We start from the raw sequence: 21,498 nt of genomic DNA on the forward strand, positions 1-21,498 counted from the left end.
GCTATACCAGAGAATACAGTAGATATTTTTAATCGAATGCAATTAATATTTAAGAACATACAGCGATCCGAACCATTATGGTTTTGTATAGCATTCCATATAGCGTCATTCTTTAAAGAATAATAGTAGATTACAACTTATTCTCTTATTGTAAACTGTGAATAAACAGCATACTTTTCCGTAGAAAACACATAAGTCAACCAAGAGTGAAAAGTGATTGATATTACTTTACAGCTAGCTACGCCAAAAAGAACAGTTTAAAGCATTCAAAACAATATAAATGACTGTACATGAATTTAGAAACAATTTATCTGCCACTGAGCTCTCTGTCATGATTTAGCCCATCCGAAGAAGCAATAATCTGTTACTATTTCAAGAAATGGATAGAAAATCGCTTTACAAGTGAGCTACTTGAGCTGAGACATTGTAATTTTACCACGTCCTTGGTCCTTTATTGTTAATACCAGTTATATTTGCTACCTATAATACGAAAAACACATTTATTACTGAGCTGTTCTACTGTGCGTTTTACAGTTACATTCTTTCAATAGACATTAAACCTATTGCCGATAAAGATTAATCAGATATCATAAATGATGCACAAGACTAACCGTATTAAACATTCCAGATAGCAGATGATTCGCACTATCGCATCCTCCTTTTAGCTTTAATAGATGAGAAGTATAACATTATTTTACGCTTATTCATAGCTCAAAGGTTATAAACCAATCGCAAATCAAATAAACTAGCAAAGATTCTTTAAATCAGACATTTTGCCTGGTATGATTATATTATTTGCTACACATACCATATAACCTAGTCTCCTCAATTTGGCTATATCATGAAATCTGCTATCGAGAAATTGCCATGTTTTCGCATAATCTTCAGACTTATCTCGTATCATGTATACCTCTATAAAAAGAACGCTTGTATACTAAATTAAATTATTAGTGTAAGAAATCTTTGTAGACTTTAATTACCTACCAGTTGCGTAATAGATCTTGCCTAAAATTGCCCTTTTAGTATACCAATTGAACTGTAAAATAAAATCAACCGACCATCGTTTAAAGATAAAGCTTCAAAATCGATCCATTTTATACATCAGGTTTGAAAAGTATTCACTAATACTAAAATTGTTTACGGATACTAACATCAGCGGACCTATCACCAGCATAATACCATATATCATCGACCATGACAGCACCACTACATAAAGCATCAGGCGCATTTTCTGGCATTAGCATTAACCCCATAGCCTATTACACAGTATAATTCAATGAATTCTATATTTCTTGAATTGATATATTAATCAGTCAGTTATCAGTTAGTAATATTATAGGGTAGTCCTACTTAAAATGGGTAACTGTAGTTAATCGACTGTTATTATGGTAGAATTTCTGCAGCATGATAGCAACAATTGACCAAGGAAATATACCGAAACTCACCTGAGGCCATTTTTTCATATAAGGGATAATCATCCGAAGCCTATATTCCACTGCATCTCGAATAAACACTGTTCCTGTTTTCTTTTCATCTCTAGTAATAAAAATAATTCATTGAACAATCGTTGATTAGACAAAACCAACGAATGATGATAAAATGATGAAAAAATGTTCGCTCGCTATCATATCGTATCATGTCAATCATAATATAATACTAACTCATTAGCATTGTTTTTAGCATTTTTCATGTACTCGACCAGCTCTCCATTACACTTTTCGATGAAATGTAAGACAAGATCGCTACCACCACGAGGTAGCAAACCTTGTGCTGCTGAAGATAGTCCAACCACTTTTGCACCTTCAGCTATAGCCTGAGATGACCATCCGTACTGACTTACAAATGGTAATGAAGAGTCTACAATTTTTTGAATAATTTCTGCATCAGATTCTTCGGTGCGTCTATTAGCTTCTTCATTACTTGTTGTTCCTTGGCTATTAAGATTTAAACAACGGGATATTCAATCGATATTGGTAATCATTCCTTTACCGATAATGACTGGCTAAAGTACTACTGATAGAAGTAATTCCTATTAATTTTTAATAACACAGTTCCATCAGTTGGCTACTATCTAATTATGCAAATTTTTTACTTGATCTTATCCAATATACTATACAAAATTCATGCTACTGTATGTATTTTGTTCTCTAACGTTATTCTGTTATTGAATTATATCCATGGCGGACCTCCCTTGCTTAAAATCATCTATAGTGTTTAACCTAAATTTAACTACACCTACAACACAGCAAGATTTTCATTTGAACATATATACAGATAATATGATGTTTAATAACTCTAATGGGCAACATATCACATGTAGAACGTGTTGAATTTAACGAAATACCGTACATCCAATGTGATACAGTCAACGATGATTCTATCGTAAATCCATGATGTGAAAACTTAACTGACAAAGATATAAGTCCATTGTAAAGCTATCAATGCTAACTCGTTGAGATGCAATGTCACCGATGGCATTATTACTAGATGTATCTTGTATAGTACATCCTATCTGAGCCCGTCAATAAAGCATATAATTGCACATGTAGAATATGGATATCTGCAGGTATACCATCGCTATTCTATTCAACGACGAATTACAGTCTTTTTAGGTATTGCAAACTATTCATGATACAAGTCTAAGGGTAGTTGTTCAACTATCATTTACCCTAGAAAATTACTCACAGTAATCTTACGGCGATAAACTGATTATTAACTAGCTAGTACTGCAAACAAGTATTTTAAAAGATTGGGCTAAAAGCAAAGTACTGTATATACATATCGTTGTGGTCATTGCTATGATTACGATGGAAGTTGCTTTTCCATCGTTATCCCTACCTATCTGTAGATGCTTGATCTGTACACAGCAACCTCGTTAAACATATACACCTACGTGTTACCAAACCTAAATAATTAACATCATGACAATAAAAAATAAATCAATCCTCCTTCTTAAATGTATTTGAATAAATTGGTCAATCTAATTCATACTCTCCGATTTTAGCTTACCGGTGGAAAGTCGGCTAAGCATGATGGACATGTTGTTTACCACTATATCTAACAATCGTTCAACATAAACATCTATCAAATGCTTGCTTATAATAAAATAATTGACTCATCATAGTAATCCATTACAGCAAAATAGCCATTAGAGAGAGTTATAAACGCTCATTCTTACCTTTCTTACTGCTAAATTGTCAGTTTTTGCTAATCCTACTACCTTGGAAGCCTAATAACTTGTTAAAGGACAGCGATGGAAGTTGATATGGACGAAAGATTGCATCAGAGGTCTTTCCGGACGCTGTCTGTAGTTTTGACTGGTAGCTAATGTACTCTAACAGTACTGCGCAATACATGACACAGACTAAGTCAAAAAGCATACAGCTTTTTCCTTTTTTCCATCCATGGACTGGCTCTATAGTAAACCTTTAAGTCCAAAGATCGCTATACAAAATCCAAGCGCGTAGCGCATGGTTGCGTATAATACTAGACCGTAGATCATCAAGCAGTTCAACAGCTCGTGCCTTGTGGCCAACTAGCTCCTCCATTAATTCTTCATTAATTTTCAATATTAATTGGTTATTTCCAGTCTACTGTATATTAGATGATCTTGCAATCATACCATGATAATATTGTTTATTAAGTAATTCATTGATTCGACATTGCGTGAGTATTAGTAATTTATAAAGGTTTTAAATCTTTGTTCTCAACTGGCTTCCATGGCGACTGTTGATGAGGTAAGTTAAGGTCTGCAAATGTACATTAAATGAGATCACAAGAGGTAAAAGGAAACGCTAACAGAACCTCTTGATGAATAATGACGGTGTACTGATTAATTTACTTGATAGTACTGCAATTTAGAAGGTAAATGAATGACAGGTATCTTTAAATCTCTCTACTAGCATGTGTCGAGGTGCAGCTCGAAAATTATAGCAACCTCCTGAATCTAGATCAGTTATGTCAATGCTCAGGTGTAGCAAGTGCCGGCAAATATCTTTAAATTTCCGCAATTACATCGCTCTCTATATGCATCAGTAGATACCTTTAAACGAGTGGTACAGACACAGTTTAAAAACTTCGGTAATTACATGATTCTTCCTATAGGCTTCCATCTACAAATACCTTTAAATCTCTGTACTATAGTTATATAAATATGGTTCGAAAAAGCTGGAGTAATGGCAGGATTCTCCATATGCATCAACAGATACCTTTCAGTTTCCATACAGGCGCTACTCAAAAATCTTGACAATTGTGCGATTCTCTGTATGCTGCAGCAGATACCTTTCAATCTCTGTACAAATGATATGCAAGACTTAGTATGAAACTTTCATACACGCTTCGAAAAACTTGATTAACGCAATTGCATGATTCTCCATATGCATTGGCAGATAACGACCGGAAAACTTTGACAAATTGCATGATTTCTCATTCGTACATATACGTCAGCAGATACCTTTTAATTCTCTATCCTAGATGTGTACAGATAAGGCTCGAAAATTTTGCTAATTGCATATAATTCTTCATACGATATACGCCAGCAAATACCTTTAATTCTCCACATTGTATGTGTACAGACACAGCTCGTAGGCTTTAGTAGTTGCATCATTGTATAGTGTTTCTATCTGACATTACTCTACATGATGAGCATAAGTAACTATATGTGTACAGGTACACATCTTGGAAACTTTGGCAATTGCAAGATGCACACTACAGTACTGTATACGCGTATGTCTACTATGAGCTAACAGAAATTATGAGCTCGTTCTGATAATAAATAGGTAGCCATGCCTATTATACGTAATACTGCAATAATATGAAGTTGCTTAATTCGTCGAAGTAAACTTTACAATAGTCTACAGCGCCGGCAGTTTATTTCTCCTAGTTATCTGTAGAAATTAATAATGTTTATACAGTATGTAAGTTTTCATTCCTTTGATATCATTATATTAAGACTTTCATTACTTTTAATTAACAATAATTTATTATTGCCTAGATTGTTTCAGCTGATTTACCTCAGGCTTTCTCAAAGCTTGAAGAAATAACACAAAAGGTGAGCAGTAGCAACACAACACAGATGTACGAAAACTACATATTCAATTTTACTTTGCATTCTATTCAATACATATTTGATTTACCATGTACTGCATAACTAGGTAGCTGTTCTGGGTCAAAGATTTAAGCTTTATAGTTCTTAAATATTACATTACGCTTGTATCCATAGTATTGACGATAAGCATTACCCATGTTATTACTGAATAGGAAATTTTTATCCTGTATTCATCTCCAGGTTTCGTCATTAACATCGAAAACCAGTGAAGTATTAAAGGATGTATCAAGTAAGGAAGTTTCAACTGCTAAGGTAAACCAACATACAATGATATCTGCCGATATATACATATCATTGACAGAAACTGATATACAGGCATACAAATACACAAGTACATATCTCACTTAACCGCGTATTAAAAAGATTTCTGACGTTTAACGTAAATATCATAGAATTTTTAATATGGCAATATAGAATTATCCAGCAGTTCATGTTCATTAATTCTAGCGCTATTTGTGAATTGTATTAGTGTTAGCATGAATTAATATAAAAATACTTCTATTTTGTTAACAAATTTGAATAAAGGGAATAAACTATCTGGAAATGAAATATCAGCTATTATTAGAGTAAGTACGAGTGCAATAGCCTTTATTAATTTTTTGGTCCAGAATCTAATATTTTATCACAATTATTCAATCATTACTATAGAAGAAGTCAATCTTCACTACAATATGATTTAATACTAGTGCAATTCTAAACATTTTTATTCATTACTTATACCAGCAAATGTTGATTACATTTACTATGGTAGTATTTTACACTTGCTGAAGATTATGTTTTAGAATAGAACAAGGTCTTTGTAGTTGTGATATACTGATTTGGTTGCTAGCTTGTTAATGTACCTACATTCCAATTCTACAGATATTTGATCAATTTGGTATATATCGTATACATAAAAGTAGACGGTGCATCGTTGGCTGATTGTCCAGCGATCGAAAGGCTCGTTGAAATACGAACTGTACGTGCTCATTTTTCTTAACTATTTTCAATCAACACAAGTTTCTAATGCATGCTGTAATGTATCTTATGTAATGATGATTTTGTCCTACTTATAAGGTCTTGGAGCGGATCAGACCCATTGATCAAAAATTACGCTACCAAATAGATAAATTGATTAAAGCTGCAAATACAGGCCATGCAATAGGCAGAAACGACCCATTACAATTCAAACCGAATCCTGATGCGTTAGTTAGTAAGGTAAAGAGAAAAAATTTTTCCCAGTATCATAATAAAGTAAAATCGATTGTAACTTCTTAAGTATTGGAAACTTTTCATGTATTTGACAAAAGCACCCACCGCCAAAATCGTATAGTAATTAATTTGTTATGTAGACACGTATATCTCGATTCCTACCGTATCTGATATAATATGTAACACCTGGTTTAGCTTGATGTAGATGATGATGAAAAAGAAAGTTCTGGAGTGTATGTACCACCGAAAGTTGCTGCCACACCGTTCGGTTTGTCGATTATTAACTACTAACGTTCGCTAAATTAAGTAGTGTCAATTTGCTAAAGCATTCTGTTAATAATAAATTTTACTGAAAACCAACGTCGTAAGTAACTAAAGAATTTTCTCTAATTTTACCAGAGGAAGAATCTGGATTTGAAGCTAAGAAGAAGAAAGTAATAGAAAGGGCTCGTCGTCGGGTCCTTAATAGCGATATGCTTAAAGATCTTAAAGGTTAAAGCTTACCACTCATATTTTTCGATTGTCCGAATTTTGATACTATCGTTTTTACCAATATATAGAACAATACCTGAACGAACCGGAAGAATATAAGGTATAGCCTTTCTTGATTTTGTATAATAACCACTAGTCGTGGTAAGCTATCCTTGGGTAGTGTAAAGGAAGAACAATCTTCTATTATATTTCAGTCAGTGTTAAGCTTTACAATATCACTAAATATTTTCACTAATACGATATGTAAACCAATTTTATAAAACAGGACACCGCATCTAAGAATCCTGTAGTGCGCGAAAGAGAAGAGCACCTTAGAAAGTAATGCTTAAGTTTATTCTCATGCTTACTCGTATGTCTTGATAATCTAAGAATAAACTTTCGCCAATTTTACTATTTGTAGTTATGAGGAAGAAAATCTGATACGTTTGCCAACAAAGAAAACCCATAAAGTATAAAATGTTTTTGATTTTGATGCTGTATTGTTTTTTATGACATAAGATAGCTTCTACTCATTAGTCCTGTTCAATAATATGTTAATTAACCATAATTAATCTGTCTACTACCTAGAAAATGCGACATACAACAGAGTCCTTGGACAATATCACTAAATTTGAAGACTTGAGCGTCTTAACTGATGAGGTAAATATTTCGTGTTCAATTAAAATTGTAATCATATTGCTGATTGTTTATAATTAATAAATGATTGGTTTCCTTAATACCGCCAGAATCCTCACCATTTAGATTTATCAAAAAAGCGTAGCAAAAAGGTAACTATTTATCAGCAATTGTCTAATATTCTGTGCTTAAACTTAATGACCTCTCCTCCCTTCAGGCTGGGAAGAAAAAATCGAAACTGAAAAATAAGAAAAAGGGCAACTTCCTAAGTATAGTTGTAATTTTTACCATTACATTAAGTATTTGTTCTGAGTGTATAATTTCATTTACAGGAAGAAAGCGCAAGTCATAAAACAGGTTTCATGCAATATCGGAAAGTTTTATAGACACTACATGATATCGAGAACTTTCTTTTATTCTACATTCGGTTGGCTTACTGCAGCAGCTCATTGGAATATAAACGAGTTAATCACCCAACGTGATGTCATATATATATATATATATATATATATGTGCGTTTCCAGTTATTAAAAAAACACGTTTGATAATACTTTACTTAAGCCATTTAAATAACCACTCTTCGAGACTATATATTATATACGAAACTATCTTACGGCTTCGTCAATCTTCTGTGACGAATTTTTAAATACGATATAATGTTCGAATAAATTAATGAGTTATTTCCATAGTGATCTCCTACGGCTATCTAAAGTTATTACATGAATATGGTCTATTAATTAAAGTGATATTGTACATAAAAGGATGACTACTCAATATAATTTTCTCCAAGAGGCAAGATGAGAAGAGTATATAACGTACATTACAGAAGTGTAAATCATAAATCAGTCATACTTTGATAAAATACAATATTCAACAACTAAGTACGCAATAGAATCTGATCTACAGTTTTGTCATAAATTTCGGGCATATTTTCCAAACTTTCATTAACTGTTATCACCTAAAATATTTTAAAAAGTCAATTTATGTAAAGTTAAGTTACCTTCCAATTCAATTCATACATGATTATTAGCATGGACAGTACATGCTCACGCTACTTACATAGTACTAAATTTACGAAGATGTTGTAGAAAACTAATTCTTAACGATCAATAACTGCTAGTCTACGTACTGTATAGTGCTAATTCTTTACAAAACATACCGTAACTGGACATGGTAGTGTATACTTTCGATGTATGAGCCAATCCTCGTGACGCTGGTGAAGGCAGCGTATATAGTCCTAGAAATACGTATACAGAATTTATATTTAATTAAGGAATATTAAATATAATAGAACTGGTACAACCTATGCAGATATGTGATTTTTTAATACTAATTCAAACCAAGGTAATCCGGTTTTCTTCAACCCTTTGTCTGCGTTTAATTCTTTCATAGCAAATCTCCGGAGCACACTGAAGATAAACTAAAAAGAGCACAATGTTAAAATAAATTAAAAAGACTTTTTCAAGCTAAATAAATAAATAAATTTGAGCAAATATCCATCGAGTTTAAAGATTACAAAGCAATAAATTCAAGCTTTATGGCCAACCTATCATATCGATTTGTGGTCTAACTGCATCTGTAAAATGATCAAAGTAAGCCTGTAATACCCTATATTCGCTATCGGACATGAGTTTTCTATGCAAACAGAAATAAAGTATAAAATACTTAAATTTTGAATATTCCAAAGGCACTTATAATGAAAGATTTTCCCTTACTCTGCTCTTAAATTTTCTACGAAGCAATAATTAGCACTGTACACCGATCTTTCCATTAAGTAAGCTCTCGCAGTCTTGATATGCAGGCCATAATGATATTAAGCGCATAAAATTACATTTTTATTTACAATGTAGCATCGTAAAAGCTATTACTTGAAATTTATCAACTGTAAAAACTACAGTACTGAGCTATTATTATTATTATTATTAATATGCAACATATAATTTTCCACTTACACCGTTTTTCGCCAAAGATGCCACATGCTGATGTCTCTGATACATTGTTATCATGACATACGATTGAAATAGAAAGCTCCATCTCTTAGGATCTTCATAAAATAGCCCCTAAATAGCATACCAGGTTTACTGATTATTCTGCAGTTTAAGAGCTGTAATATTCTTAATGCTATATGATATAGTAGAGTATCTGTTTGATTTCATATAATCTGAAGAAAGCAATATCTAGCAGGTGTGCACATACAAATAGATTGTGATCGCCCAAATTTCGCCATTTATCTACAGGTTCTTTAGTAGCCTACGAGGAAAAAATTCGATTTAAACTTGATATGATGATATTAATCATAAACTTGTAACGCTAATATCGTAATCGTGCTCCATAATGTATTATAAACCTATTCCGTAGATAAGACTGTCGCGATGGAGAAAATACTGCATAGCAGTTCTATTTCGTATACGAGTACAAGCAAAGATGTTTTACAACAACAAATACGTATCATTATCTCATTGACTTAAGTCATTTACCATCAAGCCATTCATTTGTGAATAATAGTTTATCATCGATGTCTTGCCGCAACCAATATTACCTTCTATGCAGATCTAGTGCAAAAACCAAAGTGACATTGTACATTATGCACAGTAACTGCAAGTTATAACACTGCAATGCACGTACAAGCCGACCCTCAAGGAATATGATAGTACAGTATTCAGCCATTGCGAATACTCATGACGTAAGCAAAGCGAATAAACAAGTTCAACGAGTATCCTTTCCGCATTTAACTTAGTCTAAAGTAAATGCATTTACATTCTAGCGTCTATATGCTCTTTTAAACTTGCATTTCTTACTCTAGCTACCTTTGCACATTGCTGAACTGGATTGGTCATTCCATCCGGCTTACAAAAATAGTCGATTGAGCTTAGCTTAGCACATTGTTGGAACACACTTCTACCATTCCAATCCGCTAAATTCTTGCTATACTTGCCAATGGAGAAGCCAATTCGATGCATATTATAGCTGAGAGTTAATAGCATACGTTACAACTTGAATCATTGCCATTGATCACTGTATCAAGCTAAACTAACAGTTTACTGCTGCATCGTCTTCGTTCCTTCTCGCTCTTGCTGCTACGCCAACACTCTGCACGCCAGTTTTTACTTAGCACCTGATGTAATAAAGTCGCCTATCCGTCTGTCGGAAACTCATCTCCCTGGTCTTGTCTGTCTGTCTGTCTATTCACTTCATCCAAAAGTCATACTAACTCACCAAAAACTGACCGTTCGTTTTTTTTTTTCCATTTTTGAGATGGTGGATAGAAGGGTTAGGGTTAGGGTTAGGGTTAAAACGTGTGTATGCCAACTATTTTGCTGGTCATTTCATCTAACCCCAGCTTGGTTTTTGTAATTTATACAGTATGATTGATGGTTTCAGTTGGTAAAATAGAGTATAGTAGAATGGGTAAAAAAATGTTAAGCCTTGAGACAATTTTGGGCACTAAATCTCGGTGGCGAGTTCTGTCCATCTGTCGAACGGCAAGGCGATAGACTTCTTTCCGTGATACCTTGATTGTATAATTTACACTGGCTACCACGCTCGATCTTGGGGACCTCTACTATGCGTGATCAAACAGTGTAGAAAGTCGTTACCAGGGGCTACTAACCGGGGTAGTTTGCCCAGGAGGTCAAGCAATCTCCGCCCAGGTCAATGAGGAAAGCCTTAAGCCTTATGCTGGTATTTCTGCAGTTCTCCATCGGAAATTGTCCTGTTAAGCGTGCATCAATTCATCAATTGAACCTAAATTGAGCTTAGAGTATGTCTGGACTTCGGCATCAAGATAAAGTAGCTTTAATAACTGCAGCTACAGACGGGTAAGTAGGATAGCACTTTATATTCTACACCACAGCACTGTAATCGATCACATCTCCATGCATCAATAGATATGGAACGAAAATATTCATTGTGATGATTGATTGTATATCCAAAGTAACGCTTAAATACTTTCCTATACGTGTTTTAACCAAGTAGTTTGATATTTCTGCCCGTTTATGCATCTTTATTAAATTAGTATTGGGTATGCAATCGCTGAACGTCTTGGAAAGGAAGGTGCAAAAGTGGTCATCAGTAGCAGGAAACAGAAAAATGTTGATGCCGCGGTCAATAATTTACGCCAACAAGGAATAGAAGTCATGGGTCTTGTTTGTCACGTTGGTAAAAAAGAGCATCGTGAGGCACTTATTCAAGAAGTATGCATTCCCTACGGATAGTGATCAATCGTAACTATTTAACCAAGGCCAATGATTTCTATCTTTAAATTTTGCCAGTACGAGTATTACATGTACTGTACTGCGTTACTGAATCAATTTGCAAAACCGTTACGCGATAACATGACACATCTTAAGAGATCCGGAAGTCGATATTTCATTAGATAAAATTTAGCTCTTCCTGTGATACTGCTATATACCGGAATAAATAATAATTTTAGGCATTGATTGACTTTTAGGATTTGATAAAATGTTAATTTTTTAAAATGCAAAGAGACGGAACACTCAGGGTGCAATCAGTAGTAGATAAACTCAATTTGGGGGTGGGGGCGGGGGTTCGGTACTTTTTGTGAATGAAATTTATTACTGTCTATACGAAGTTTGAAATACTTTAATCGTAATTAATTAATTAAGACCAACGATTCTTCCTTTAAATTTTATCAGTATTGTACTACACGTAGTTATTACTGACTAAATTTGAGAGCTGGGTTCTTTCTGTTGAATAATAAAATTTAATTTCCCATTTATTACTATCTACACGAAGTATGAAGCACCTTTACTCCTTGTTGTTAGCCAAAGTAATATGTTATAACGAAAGCATCAATAGAATCATCTTGCAAGTTAGCAACTACTTAGTGATGCTCCTAATGCTTGTATTTCTAGACAGTAGCAAAATATGGTGGTATCGATATTCTGGTATCGAATGCAGCTGTTAACCCAGTTTATGGGCCAATGTTAAAGGTATGCGTGCTCTGCGTATAACATACAACATTGCATATGAATAATCAGTCATATAAGTCAATAATTGTCAATTTCAAACATTCATGAAGCAAGATCATAATCAAACGTACAATTTGTGCTGTAGGTTACAACTGAAGAAGCATGGGATAAGGTAAAGGCCATTTTGCATATCTGTAAACTAATTTGTAGATGTGACTACTTGCTCTTTGTATTCAACATACTAAATTGTAGCATATATTTGCGTATGAGATCAAGTTATGAATCACTAGCATATGATGAATGCATGAGAGTAACTATAATTATTACAATAATATAACCAATTTGGCACATGCAGTTGCTGCTACCACTATTAATATCTTCATTATATCTTGTAGATTTTCGATATCAATGTTAAGGCGTCCTTCTTTCTGGTAAAGTCAGCGATGCCGTATATGAAAAATCGCAAGTATTGCTTACTCTGATAAAATTTTTTCCCTTTGTAATGTTTACCAAGATATTGCGATTCAATTCCGTAAACGAAAAACTTACCATAATAGCTGAGATAGTCATTGTAGTGATACTGTTTATGATATTAGAGGTGCATCCGTAATATTGGTATCGTCAATTGGTGGATTTACACCTGACAAAGTAAGTTTTCATAAACGAATATATAGATTTTGTATGATAAACAGCATTTCTTGGATATAACTCAATTGACTGCACAAAATTTCAATATAGAGTCTTGGAGCTTATAGTACTAGTAAGACGGCAATGTTTGGATTGGTTAAGAATTTAGCTGTAGAATGTGCTGAATTTGGCGTAAGGGTCAATGGTTTAGCACCAGGCTTAATCAAAACGCGATTTAGTAAACAAGTAATAAGCCATTCTTATATTTAAATTACATGCACGCTTTGCTCATTATTAAAGCATAAACATCTATTCTTTTACTGTAAGCTATGGGACGGCCGTGAAAGTGAAGCTGTAGGTTTTTCTATACCATTAGGAAGGTAAGAGCTTAGTACTGATCTATTTACGAGTTATACTGATGTTAATGCAGTATACGAGCTGCTAATCTTTGATGTTCTAGCGGTGTTGCATCTCCAACACTAATATAAACACTATTCATGTTTAGGATTGGTTTACCAGAAGATTGTGGTGCAGTGGTATCATTTCTCGCTTCAGATGATGCTGCCTTCGTTGTTGGTGAGAATATCGTAGCAGCAGGTGGCCAGTTATCAAGACTATAAGGCTATTGCAAATACGAATAGCTGATTTTACCTCTGCAACATGTTACTGAAATCAATTCACAACCTTTTAGTCGCTATAATGAATTCATGAACTTATAGTTTATCAATGTAATAATATTGTAATATGCTTCGTACAGCTGTTATTTAGAATATTTTTTGCTCAAATAAAAGTACATGCAAAGAATTCCTTTCAAGTAAAACCTTTATCGATACTTGACTTTAATTTGTTTTTCAACTGGATCTATTACGTAAATACACCATTTTTATGGATTAACTCTTACTGTATATCCTGGCTATAGCTACCTTCACAAGTTTTATGAAGTGCAATAATTCTATTACACTGCAATTTTGGAAGACCAGTCTTCTGATATAATTATGTATCATACATGCAGCTACCCTTGTACCAGTTATAATACATGTAAAGTAACATCTGTTGCATGTACGTATCATAAATTCTTAAATTGAAGTCTAACCCTGGATCAAACAGATTAATCAATACATGTATGCTGATGTTCACGAACGACATGGATAGTTTACGGCTTAGTACTTTCTCTAGGGGTATAACGAATTATAATGATATTATTTGTTTTATGATCGCCAGATAATCATCAGCGATCAATACGAGGTCAGTTGAGTTGAATCTGGCTGTTTGGCCATATCCATCAGTCTAAGACTAACCAAAGATTTTAAACTTGACGTTACTAGTGTTTGGTATAATAAAAATTTGTTGTCAGATGGACCATGGTGAAAATGTGATGCTGTAAAATTACGTTACTACAGAGACTTAAAGATTCACATACGAGTGTACAAGTATCTATTTACATCAATTTTATTCTGCAATAATTCACGATATAATACACAGTATTCAAAATTTGGGTCAACTACCCCACCATAGTTCGCTTTCTACCACGCAACCTTACTTCATCTAACTTTTTTAAAGCCTCCGATGATCCTTTGAATGTTTTATAAGTATCCAAGATCACTTTGAATGCATCTTCAGTATTAGGGTGGGTGCTAAGAAAGGCTCTTTCCAAAACGTACAAATCGACTCCTTTATCCTCAGCTAATGACGAGATGCTGCTCAATCCAAAATCGATTAGCACCAAGTCAGCTATTTCAATATCATTAGTTTTCTTTAATAGCATATTTGAAGTAGTTAAATCACCATGAATGACTTGTATATTATGCATTGAAGCAAGAATAGTTCCAATAATTTTGGCAAGTTTACGCAAGTTGCTTTCTTTATCTTCTTTCAGTGAATTGATATAATCTCTGACCGTAATCGAATTTTGTACCTCTTCCATATAAATCTTGTAATCGTTTGAATCGATGAAAAAGACTACAGAATATTTACCATAAACACAGTAAAAGTATAAATTAATAAATGCAAGCTGATTTAAGCATACGAGTATTAACCTTGATGGATATGCAGTACGTCAGCTAGTCAAATATTGTACGAGAATATTGTCACTAATTGCTATAAAACTTTGTGAGTGCAAGGCAAACAATCTGAAGTTAAGACCTTTTCATAACATGATAAATGTAGATTTACGCTATCCCAGGTGCAGTAGAATCAAGAGTGGATAACAAGACTGAAAGTAGTATCATAGCAAAGCAATAATAAGTTTAAATCGCTCGTTTAAATTACCTGTTGGTGTTGCAATTCCAGCTTTCCGGCAACGATGCATCGAACGCACCTCTTGCATCGTACGCTTATGTCTGAGTTTATCATCCAATACATTGTGTCTAAACTTCTTTTTAAATCGTTCCTTCACGATAGTTGGTCGGCCTAGGAAATCAGCGGCATAAATTCTGGCTTCTGCACCCTGCTTTATTAATCGAAGGGCCGAACTACCTTCTGACTCGACGTCCATTGCTACTTTCTCTAGTAATCCCTGTTGCTACTCTCTTCTACGAACCTTCCCAACGTATTGCTACCATGGCAATGGATTCTAGTCCTATAAAATATATTCCTTGGCTAGGCATGTATGCGTATGTACCGCATTATCACAATCGTGGCTACGGTACTCATACGCTACTGCGCATTCCCTATAATAGACTATTGATTCAGTATTGATTGAATGAAAGGTTTTTATGATCATCAGTCCTACAACAAATTATATTATAATTGGGTAGTGCAAGATTTCTCCAATGGCAGCGATATAGACTAATCAGAGAGAGAACAAATTGGTAGAGATTAGACAGAATCGCTAGGGTTTCTGGTGATGAGAATATTACATTCCAACACCATTGATACTATCTATGGACTGCAAAATGAATCACCATCAGTATTTCAGGTTCTCAAATGGACCTCTGCAAATTGTGTCAACATACAACTCCATTGCACATATTAAATAGTAGAAAAGTTAATCTCTATGTAATAAATGCGTCTCACAATAACTATCTTAGTCAAATGGTATTTTCTTAAAGGCTTTTATTACCAGGTTTTAGGAATAGTACTGTAAAGCAATAATTAATTACTACAAGAATCTAGTCTAAAATCGAAAGTATTGCGAGCTCAAAGCGAAGTGAAGTCTCTTCTCTCCCGTGAGCTCATCTCTGCACTTCTTATTAACATTTCATTAAATCCATTTATGACAACTTGATTAATTTCCAATCAGACATGAGTCATCGAACAAAATACTTTTCTCTAATAGTACATCATTACCTATCTAATAAATCATTCTACTTGAAATGTCACTACTCTTCTATTAACGTCTAGGCCCTTTCTCCGAAGGGCATCTTAACAACTACAGTGTTTCTAGCTACATAAATGTTGTACCATAATTAGTCAACTGGCTACTATTAGCCATCAACAATTTCTAATATAGTAGTTAGCAATCGTCTAATATTAGCTTCACGATAATATCTATTCAAAGTATCCTAACTATATCAAATATGGGTGCATCACTATACTCTAATTCCCTATTATACTGTAACCTGAATTCGGGTCAAAACTGTACTGCAAGTGCAACTACAGATCTGTATTAAAATATTTATTCTATTCTATCTTACCTTAATAATCATAATTAATTATAGTTTATGATTTAATAATAAAATACACTTTTAAATACAAGTATTGAAAGAAACAAGGATTAATATATCAAGTTTTTTATTAACTACGTATAGCAGTACATATTCTATCTCATAGATTTAGAAAATTCGAATGATATACGGTACACACAAAAATGAATACCTAGGTGGTGTTGATATACGATCGGTTATTAAGACAAATTTCACTTGTACCCATTTTAACTGCCTGCTGGTTACTGAAGCATTAATAGCTTAGACTGAAAATTACTAAATTTTATCACTTCTATATTTAAATAGCAATTATAAAAAAATGCTAAGAGTGTGCTGTATCTTTGTAGATGCTAACGCTTTCAGATTATTATTTTAAACCCCACTACAGTACAACTTAGAATATTTTTATCAAGAAAAAATTGGTACTATTATAATTAACTAGTGCAAACTCCCGTCGCTTTACTGACGGTTTACGATAATGTGCTCATTTGACATCTTATAGTGCATTCTTCGCGATACTCATGACGATTCTGAGCATAGTTTCCAGATTGACGAATTATTATAGTAGTTGACAACATTTTTACTCGGGTTATCTGTTGATTCGGCAGCAAAATTCTCTGCAATGATTCTCATAGCTTTTGCTACATCTTTGACATGCATAGATGTCATTATTGCACCTTGAAAATACGGAAAATTCAATTAGGATTACTATTTCTTAAAATAATTTATCTGTGCAACCAAATGAATATACGTCTTTCATTCATACGTAGCGAGTAGTACAGGTATATGAATCTAGAAATACTTACCAGCAAACTTTTCCATCATTCCTCGTTTCATTCCTCTATCCAACATACCAGGACGAAAGCAAGAGAAGCAAGGAAAATTTAGCTTAGCTATCTGCTCGTCAGCCTAATAGATGGAAATGTGATGCTTATGGTAAGTTCACCATAATGACATATCATCATCGTAGAATTAGTCACAAAACTGACCTGTCCTTTTAGTTTCATATATGTAAACATAGAGCCAGCACTTGCGCCTTGAGTTGACACAATGAGCATATGTTTAACGCCACATTGGTGTGCAAAACCAGCCAATTTAGTAGCGTAATCTCGATGAACTTTGAGATATGTTTCCTATAATTGTCAATATACTAGTATATCAACAGTGGAGAATGCTGCGAGCAATTGATTCATCCACTGTAACACTTTAATTGGGTAGTTAATGCATTCATGGACTTACAGAGTCTACAGAGGCCTTTTTGGCACCGATTGCGGAGAAAAAGGCATGGGCTCCTTCAAAGTATTGCTTTGCACTTTCGAAATCCAATTTATCGAATTCTGAAATAGATAGTCCAAATTTTACATTTATGTCAGTTGTTAAAGTTGCAACCGTCTAAAACTATGCCATATTACATTAAAACACTCACTTTCCATATGTGCATGTATACATACGGGTACATAAGTCAGTAGGTTGATTGCTGGTCATATGACAACGATATTTTAGAATACAACAATCATTTCTATACTACAGAACCTTGAAAATCAATTTCATGATGATTGTTTGAGCTGTAGAAGGCAGCACCTTGGCTTTACCTTATCTTAAATTAACGCAGAACTGAACATTTTAAATTAAACGATACCGATGTTGTCAAACGTTTGGCTGCAAATTTTGCTATTTACCACAATATCAGTAGTTAGCCAAGTAGCAATACTGAGATGGACGTTTAATGATGTGATTGTCTCTGAGGGAAAGATAACAAGAAGTTTAGTTTCCTGTAAAACCCTACTTGTTGTACTCTCACCTCTTTTTCTAATCCTAACCCCAACTTAAGACAATCGTACAATCTAAAACGCGATCTGTTTGGGACTACAAAATGGACATGCAACAAAGGCAAACGTATAACATGCTAATACAACGGTCATGAGTGTGTCTTTACTGACAGTAAAAGAAGTATGCCAGTTAATTGGTAGTGAGTGGCAAGTAAGTTGCAGTTGCAATGAGTTCGCTAACTACCAAGCAGGGTCCTCACAGCAGTATTACTTACCGACAACTTCCTGAATTAACCTGCCAGAATTTTCCTCTTGTTCTTGATCCACTCCATACTCGGGCAATAACGTTGCACGACGTCTGCCAAGGGCGGTAACTTGCGTGAAATTCTACAATAACCCAAAAGAATACGATCGGTTGAAAATGTTTGCATAAACTTTGATGTAGCCAATATCCCATCAAAAACATCAAGATTGGATATAGTTGTACAATTGAACTGCAGTGAAAATAGACAAAACGACCTTGATCCAACTGGTAGAGCCAACGACTGATAGCACAACTAAGTCTACTGCACTCTTCTACAGTACTCTGTAAACGAGTATGCAAAGCATCGTGACTTATGGGTCTACTAGAAACAGTTAAAACAACACACTTATCCCAATCCTATAATTTAGGTTTTAGTTGATCATAGCACAAGCCATTATTGTTACTTATTTAGCAAGTGATCCAACCATCATGAAGAGTATACAGTACGTATATTCGAATACATTCGACACTGAAGGGAGATTAATCCGTCTGTCGTTACTACCACACAATTAACCAATATACTCGTCTTACCTTAGATTTCAGTATTTCTCCTAAAATTCGACTACCTGTGGGTCCGGTAGCACCAATAACAACTGCTTTAATGGAGGAAGTCGACATTTTTGCAAGAGTAAATATCAAGCTTGGAGAGATCTCGATGGCATCAAGAACGTTGGCTGCAGCTTTTTATTTGCATATACTGACGTCATACTAGTGGTAAAGTAAGCGCAGGTTACTGCTTGTATCACCTAATCCGTGTCAAGGCATTTTGACCTTGGTGTGGCAGTATGAAATCGTCTCAGTAGTAGTTTTACCTAATTGGTACTATGTGCGTTAGCTTATGTATGCACACACTATAGACGTAGAAGACGAGTGAATGCTACATAATACTATCGTAATTGTCGCTTATCAGCGCTAAGTAGACACTATTTCTATTTCCATTATTTTAATTAATTACTCACATCGTATTTTCAAAATTCTTGAATATCCAATACTAGATCACTTTCCATAAAATATACTTCAGTTGGAACAGTAAATTAGACTATGTGCGACCAGAGATTTGGATTAATTTAATCACTCATATGGTATTTTTTAAATTTTTGAATATCGAAATGTATTTTAGTTACTCAATTCAAATTAGACCAACTAGGAAATTGGATTATTTGAATCACTCATATGGTATTTTCTAAATTTTTGAATATCAAAATACGTTTTAGTTACGAAAGTCAAATCAACTAGGGACTTGGATTATCATAATCACTCACATGGTATTTTCTAAATTTTTGAATATCAAAATACGTTTTAGTTACTAAAGTCAAATCAACTAGGGACTTGGATTATCATAATCACTCACATGGTATTTTCTAAATTTTTGAATATCAAAATACTTTTTAGTGACTAAACTCACATCAATTAGGGACTTGGATTATCATAATCACTCACATGGTATTTTCTAAATTTTTCAATATCAAAATACGTTTTAGTGACTAAACTCACATCAATTAGGGACTTGAATTATCTTAATCACTCACATGGTATTTTCTAAATTTTTCAATATCGAAATAGGTTTTAGTTACTAAACTCAAATCAACTAGGCACTTGGATTATTTTAATCACTCACATGGTACTTTTCTTTACCGTGTTTTCAAAATTTTTGAATATCAAAATATGTTTTAGTTACTCAATCCAAATTAGACTATATCCAAATAGGGACTTGGATTACTTTAATCACTCACATAGTATTTTCAGAATTTTTGAATATCGAAATATGTTTCAGTTACTAAATTTAAATTAGAGTATGTCCAACTAGGGACTTGGATTATTTTGGTCACTCACATCATATTTTTAAAATTTTTGAATATTAAAATATGTTTTAGTCACCAAATTAAAATTAGACTACGCGTATGTCCGACTTGGGACTTGGATCATTTTGGTCACTCACATTGTATTTTCGAAATTTTTGAATATCTAATACTAGATCACTTTCCATAAAATATCTTTCAGTTACTCAATTAACATTAGACTATGTCCAACCAGGGACTTGGATTATTATTTTAATTCACTCACATCATATTTTCAAAATTTTTGAATATCTAATGCGTACTAGATCACTTTCCACAAAATATGTTTTAGTTACTAAATTAAAATTAGACTGTTTTCAACCAGGGACTTGGATTATTATTTTAACTACTCATATAGTATTTTCAAAATTTTTGAATATCTAATGCGTACTAGATCACTTTTCACAAAATATATTTCAGTTACTAAATTAAAATGCGACTACGTTCAACCAGGGACTTGTACTTACTTAATTCTAATTAATGATAAAGATTGAATGGGTCAACAGTGGTGAAATTTCCTGAGTAGAGTGTAGCAAATCCTTAATACATACTAGTATCAAACGTACACAATCGCAATATACGAAATAAAGGCGTTCAGAACGGTGTATTTGGTTTTCGTCATAGGGTTTATTTGAAATGACGCCAGGCCATGGCCAGTAGACCTGACCAAATATGCACGATCATGTCAGAAATCTTAAGTAAATAATTTCATATCATCCCATCTCATACTACTTTCAATCCCTCCAAGACTTTGAAGGTAGTATGAAATGGAATGATATGAAGTTGTTTAGCTAAGACTTCTGATATTGACGTGCATTTTGGTCAGGTCTAATGGCCAGAAATAAGCAGAACTACCGTAGTATTTCTGCTAGTAATTTACTAGTTCTCTCATGAAGAAGTAACTAAACAACTGCGGCTGTATTTAATGAGTACTAATGAGTCCTGGGTTAATCATGCTTAACGCAACTTGAATTTCTACT

At 33.8% G+C, this 21,498-nt stretch overlaps 6 protein-coding genes across 6 annotated transcripts; 2 read left to right on the forward strand and 4 right to left on the reverse strand.

Annotated features, from left to right (window-relative positions):
* Nucleotides 1-838: 838 nt before the first annotated feature.
* Nucleotides 839-1,870, reverse strand: TRIADDRAFT_5066 (uncharacterized protein; the record flags this gene model as incomplete). Its single annotated transcript, XM_002111926.1, has 5 exons — nt 839-912; nt 985-1,036; nt 1,152-1,256; nt 1,446-1,526; nt 1,658-1,870. Coding segments are annotated over 5 exons (525 nt in total), but the record flags the coding sequence as incomplete, so codon positions are not given.
* Nucleotides 1,871-3,719: 1,849 nt separating this feature from the next.
* TRIADDRAFT_55517 (uncharacterized protein) lies at nt 3,720-7,791 on the forward strand (the record flags this gene model as incomplete). The annotated part of the gene is made up of 14 exons (XM_002111430.1): nt 3,720-3,737; nt 4,994-5,050; nt 5,288-5,359; nt 5,633-5,673; nt 5,969-6,065; nt 6,164-6,304; nt 6,494-6,566; nt 6,698-6,790; nt 6,859-6,890; nt 7,056-7,108; nt 7,191-7,239; nt 7,358-7,429; nt 7,516-7,557; nt 7,738-7,791. The coding sequence occupies 14 exons, from the start codon at nt 3,720-3,722 to the stop codon at nt 7,789-7,791; spliced, it is 894 nt and encodes a 297-aa protein (XP_002111466.1).
* Nucleotides 7,792-8,543: 752 nt separating this feature from the next.
* Nucleotides 8,544-9,957, reverse strand: TRIADDRAFT_23783 (uncharacterized protein; the record flags this gene model as incomplete). Its single annotated transcript, XM_002111927.1, has 7 exons — nt 8,544-8,642; nt 8,746-8,825; nt 8,952-9,040; nt 9,121-9,184; nt 9,360-9,465; nt 9,602-9,655; nt 9,883-9,957. Coding segments are annotated over 7 exons (567 nt in total), but the record flags the coding sequence as incomplete, so codon positions are not given.
* A 1,210-nt stretch (nt 9,958-11,167) lies between these two features.
* Nucleotides 11,168-13,754, forward strand: TRIADDRAFT_37528 (expressed hypothetical protein; the record flags this gene model as incomplete). Its single annotated transcript, XM_002111431.1, has 9 exons — nt 11,168-11,223; nt 11,421-11,598; nt 12,280-12,357; nt 12,482-12,508; nt 12,732-12,802; nt 12,933-12,984; nt 13,075-13,209; nt 13,291-13,343; nt 13,469-13,754. The coding sequence occupies 9 exons, from the start codon at nt 11,168-11,170 to the stop codon at nt 13,581-13,583; spliced, it is 765 nt and encodes a 254-aa protein (XP_002111467.1). The 3' UTR covers nt 13,584-13,754.
* Nucleotides 13,755-14,464: 710 nt separating this feature from the next.
* Nucleotides 14,465-15,457, reverse strand: TRIADDRAFT_24075 (uncharacterized protein; the record flags this gene model as incomplete). Its single annotated transcript, XM_002111928.1, has 2 exons — nt 14,465-14,922; nt 15,232-15,457. The coding sequence occupies 2 exons, from the start codon at nt 15,455-15,457 to the stop codon at nt 14,465-14,467; spliced, it is 684 nt and encodes a 227-aa protein (XP_002111964.1).
* A 1,669-nt stretch (nt 15,458-17,126) lies between these two features.
* TRIADDRAFT_55521 (uncharacterized protein) lies at nt 17,127-19,298 on the reverse strand (the record flags this gene model as incomplete). The annotated part of the gene is made up of 6 exons (XM_002111929.1): nt 17,127-17,284; nt 17,414-17,516; nt 17,597-17,740; nt 17,847-17,944; nt 18,652-18,763; nt 19,212-19,298. 6 exons carry the CDS (start codon nt 19,296-19,298, stop codon nt 17,127-17,129), a joined length of 702 nt encoding a protein of 233 aa, XP_002111965.1.
* Nucleotides 19,299-21,498: the final 2,200 nt, after the last annotated feature.

This window comes from Trichoplax adhaerens, genomic scaffold, assembly GCF_000150275.1.
Source record: "Trichoplax adhaerens TRIADscaffold_4 genomic scaffold, whole genome shotgun sequence".
Taxonomy (NCBI): domain Eukaryota; kingdom Metazoa; phylum Placozoa; class Uniplacotomia; order Trichoplacea; family Trichoplacidae; genus Trichoplax; species Trichoplax adhaerens.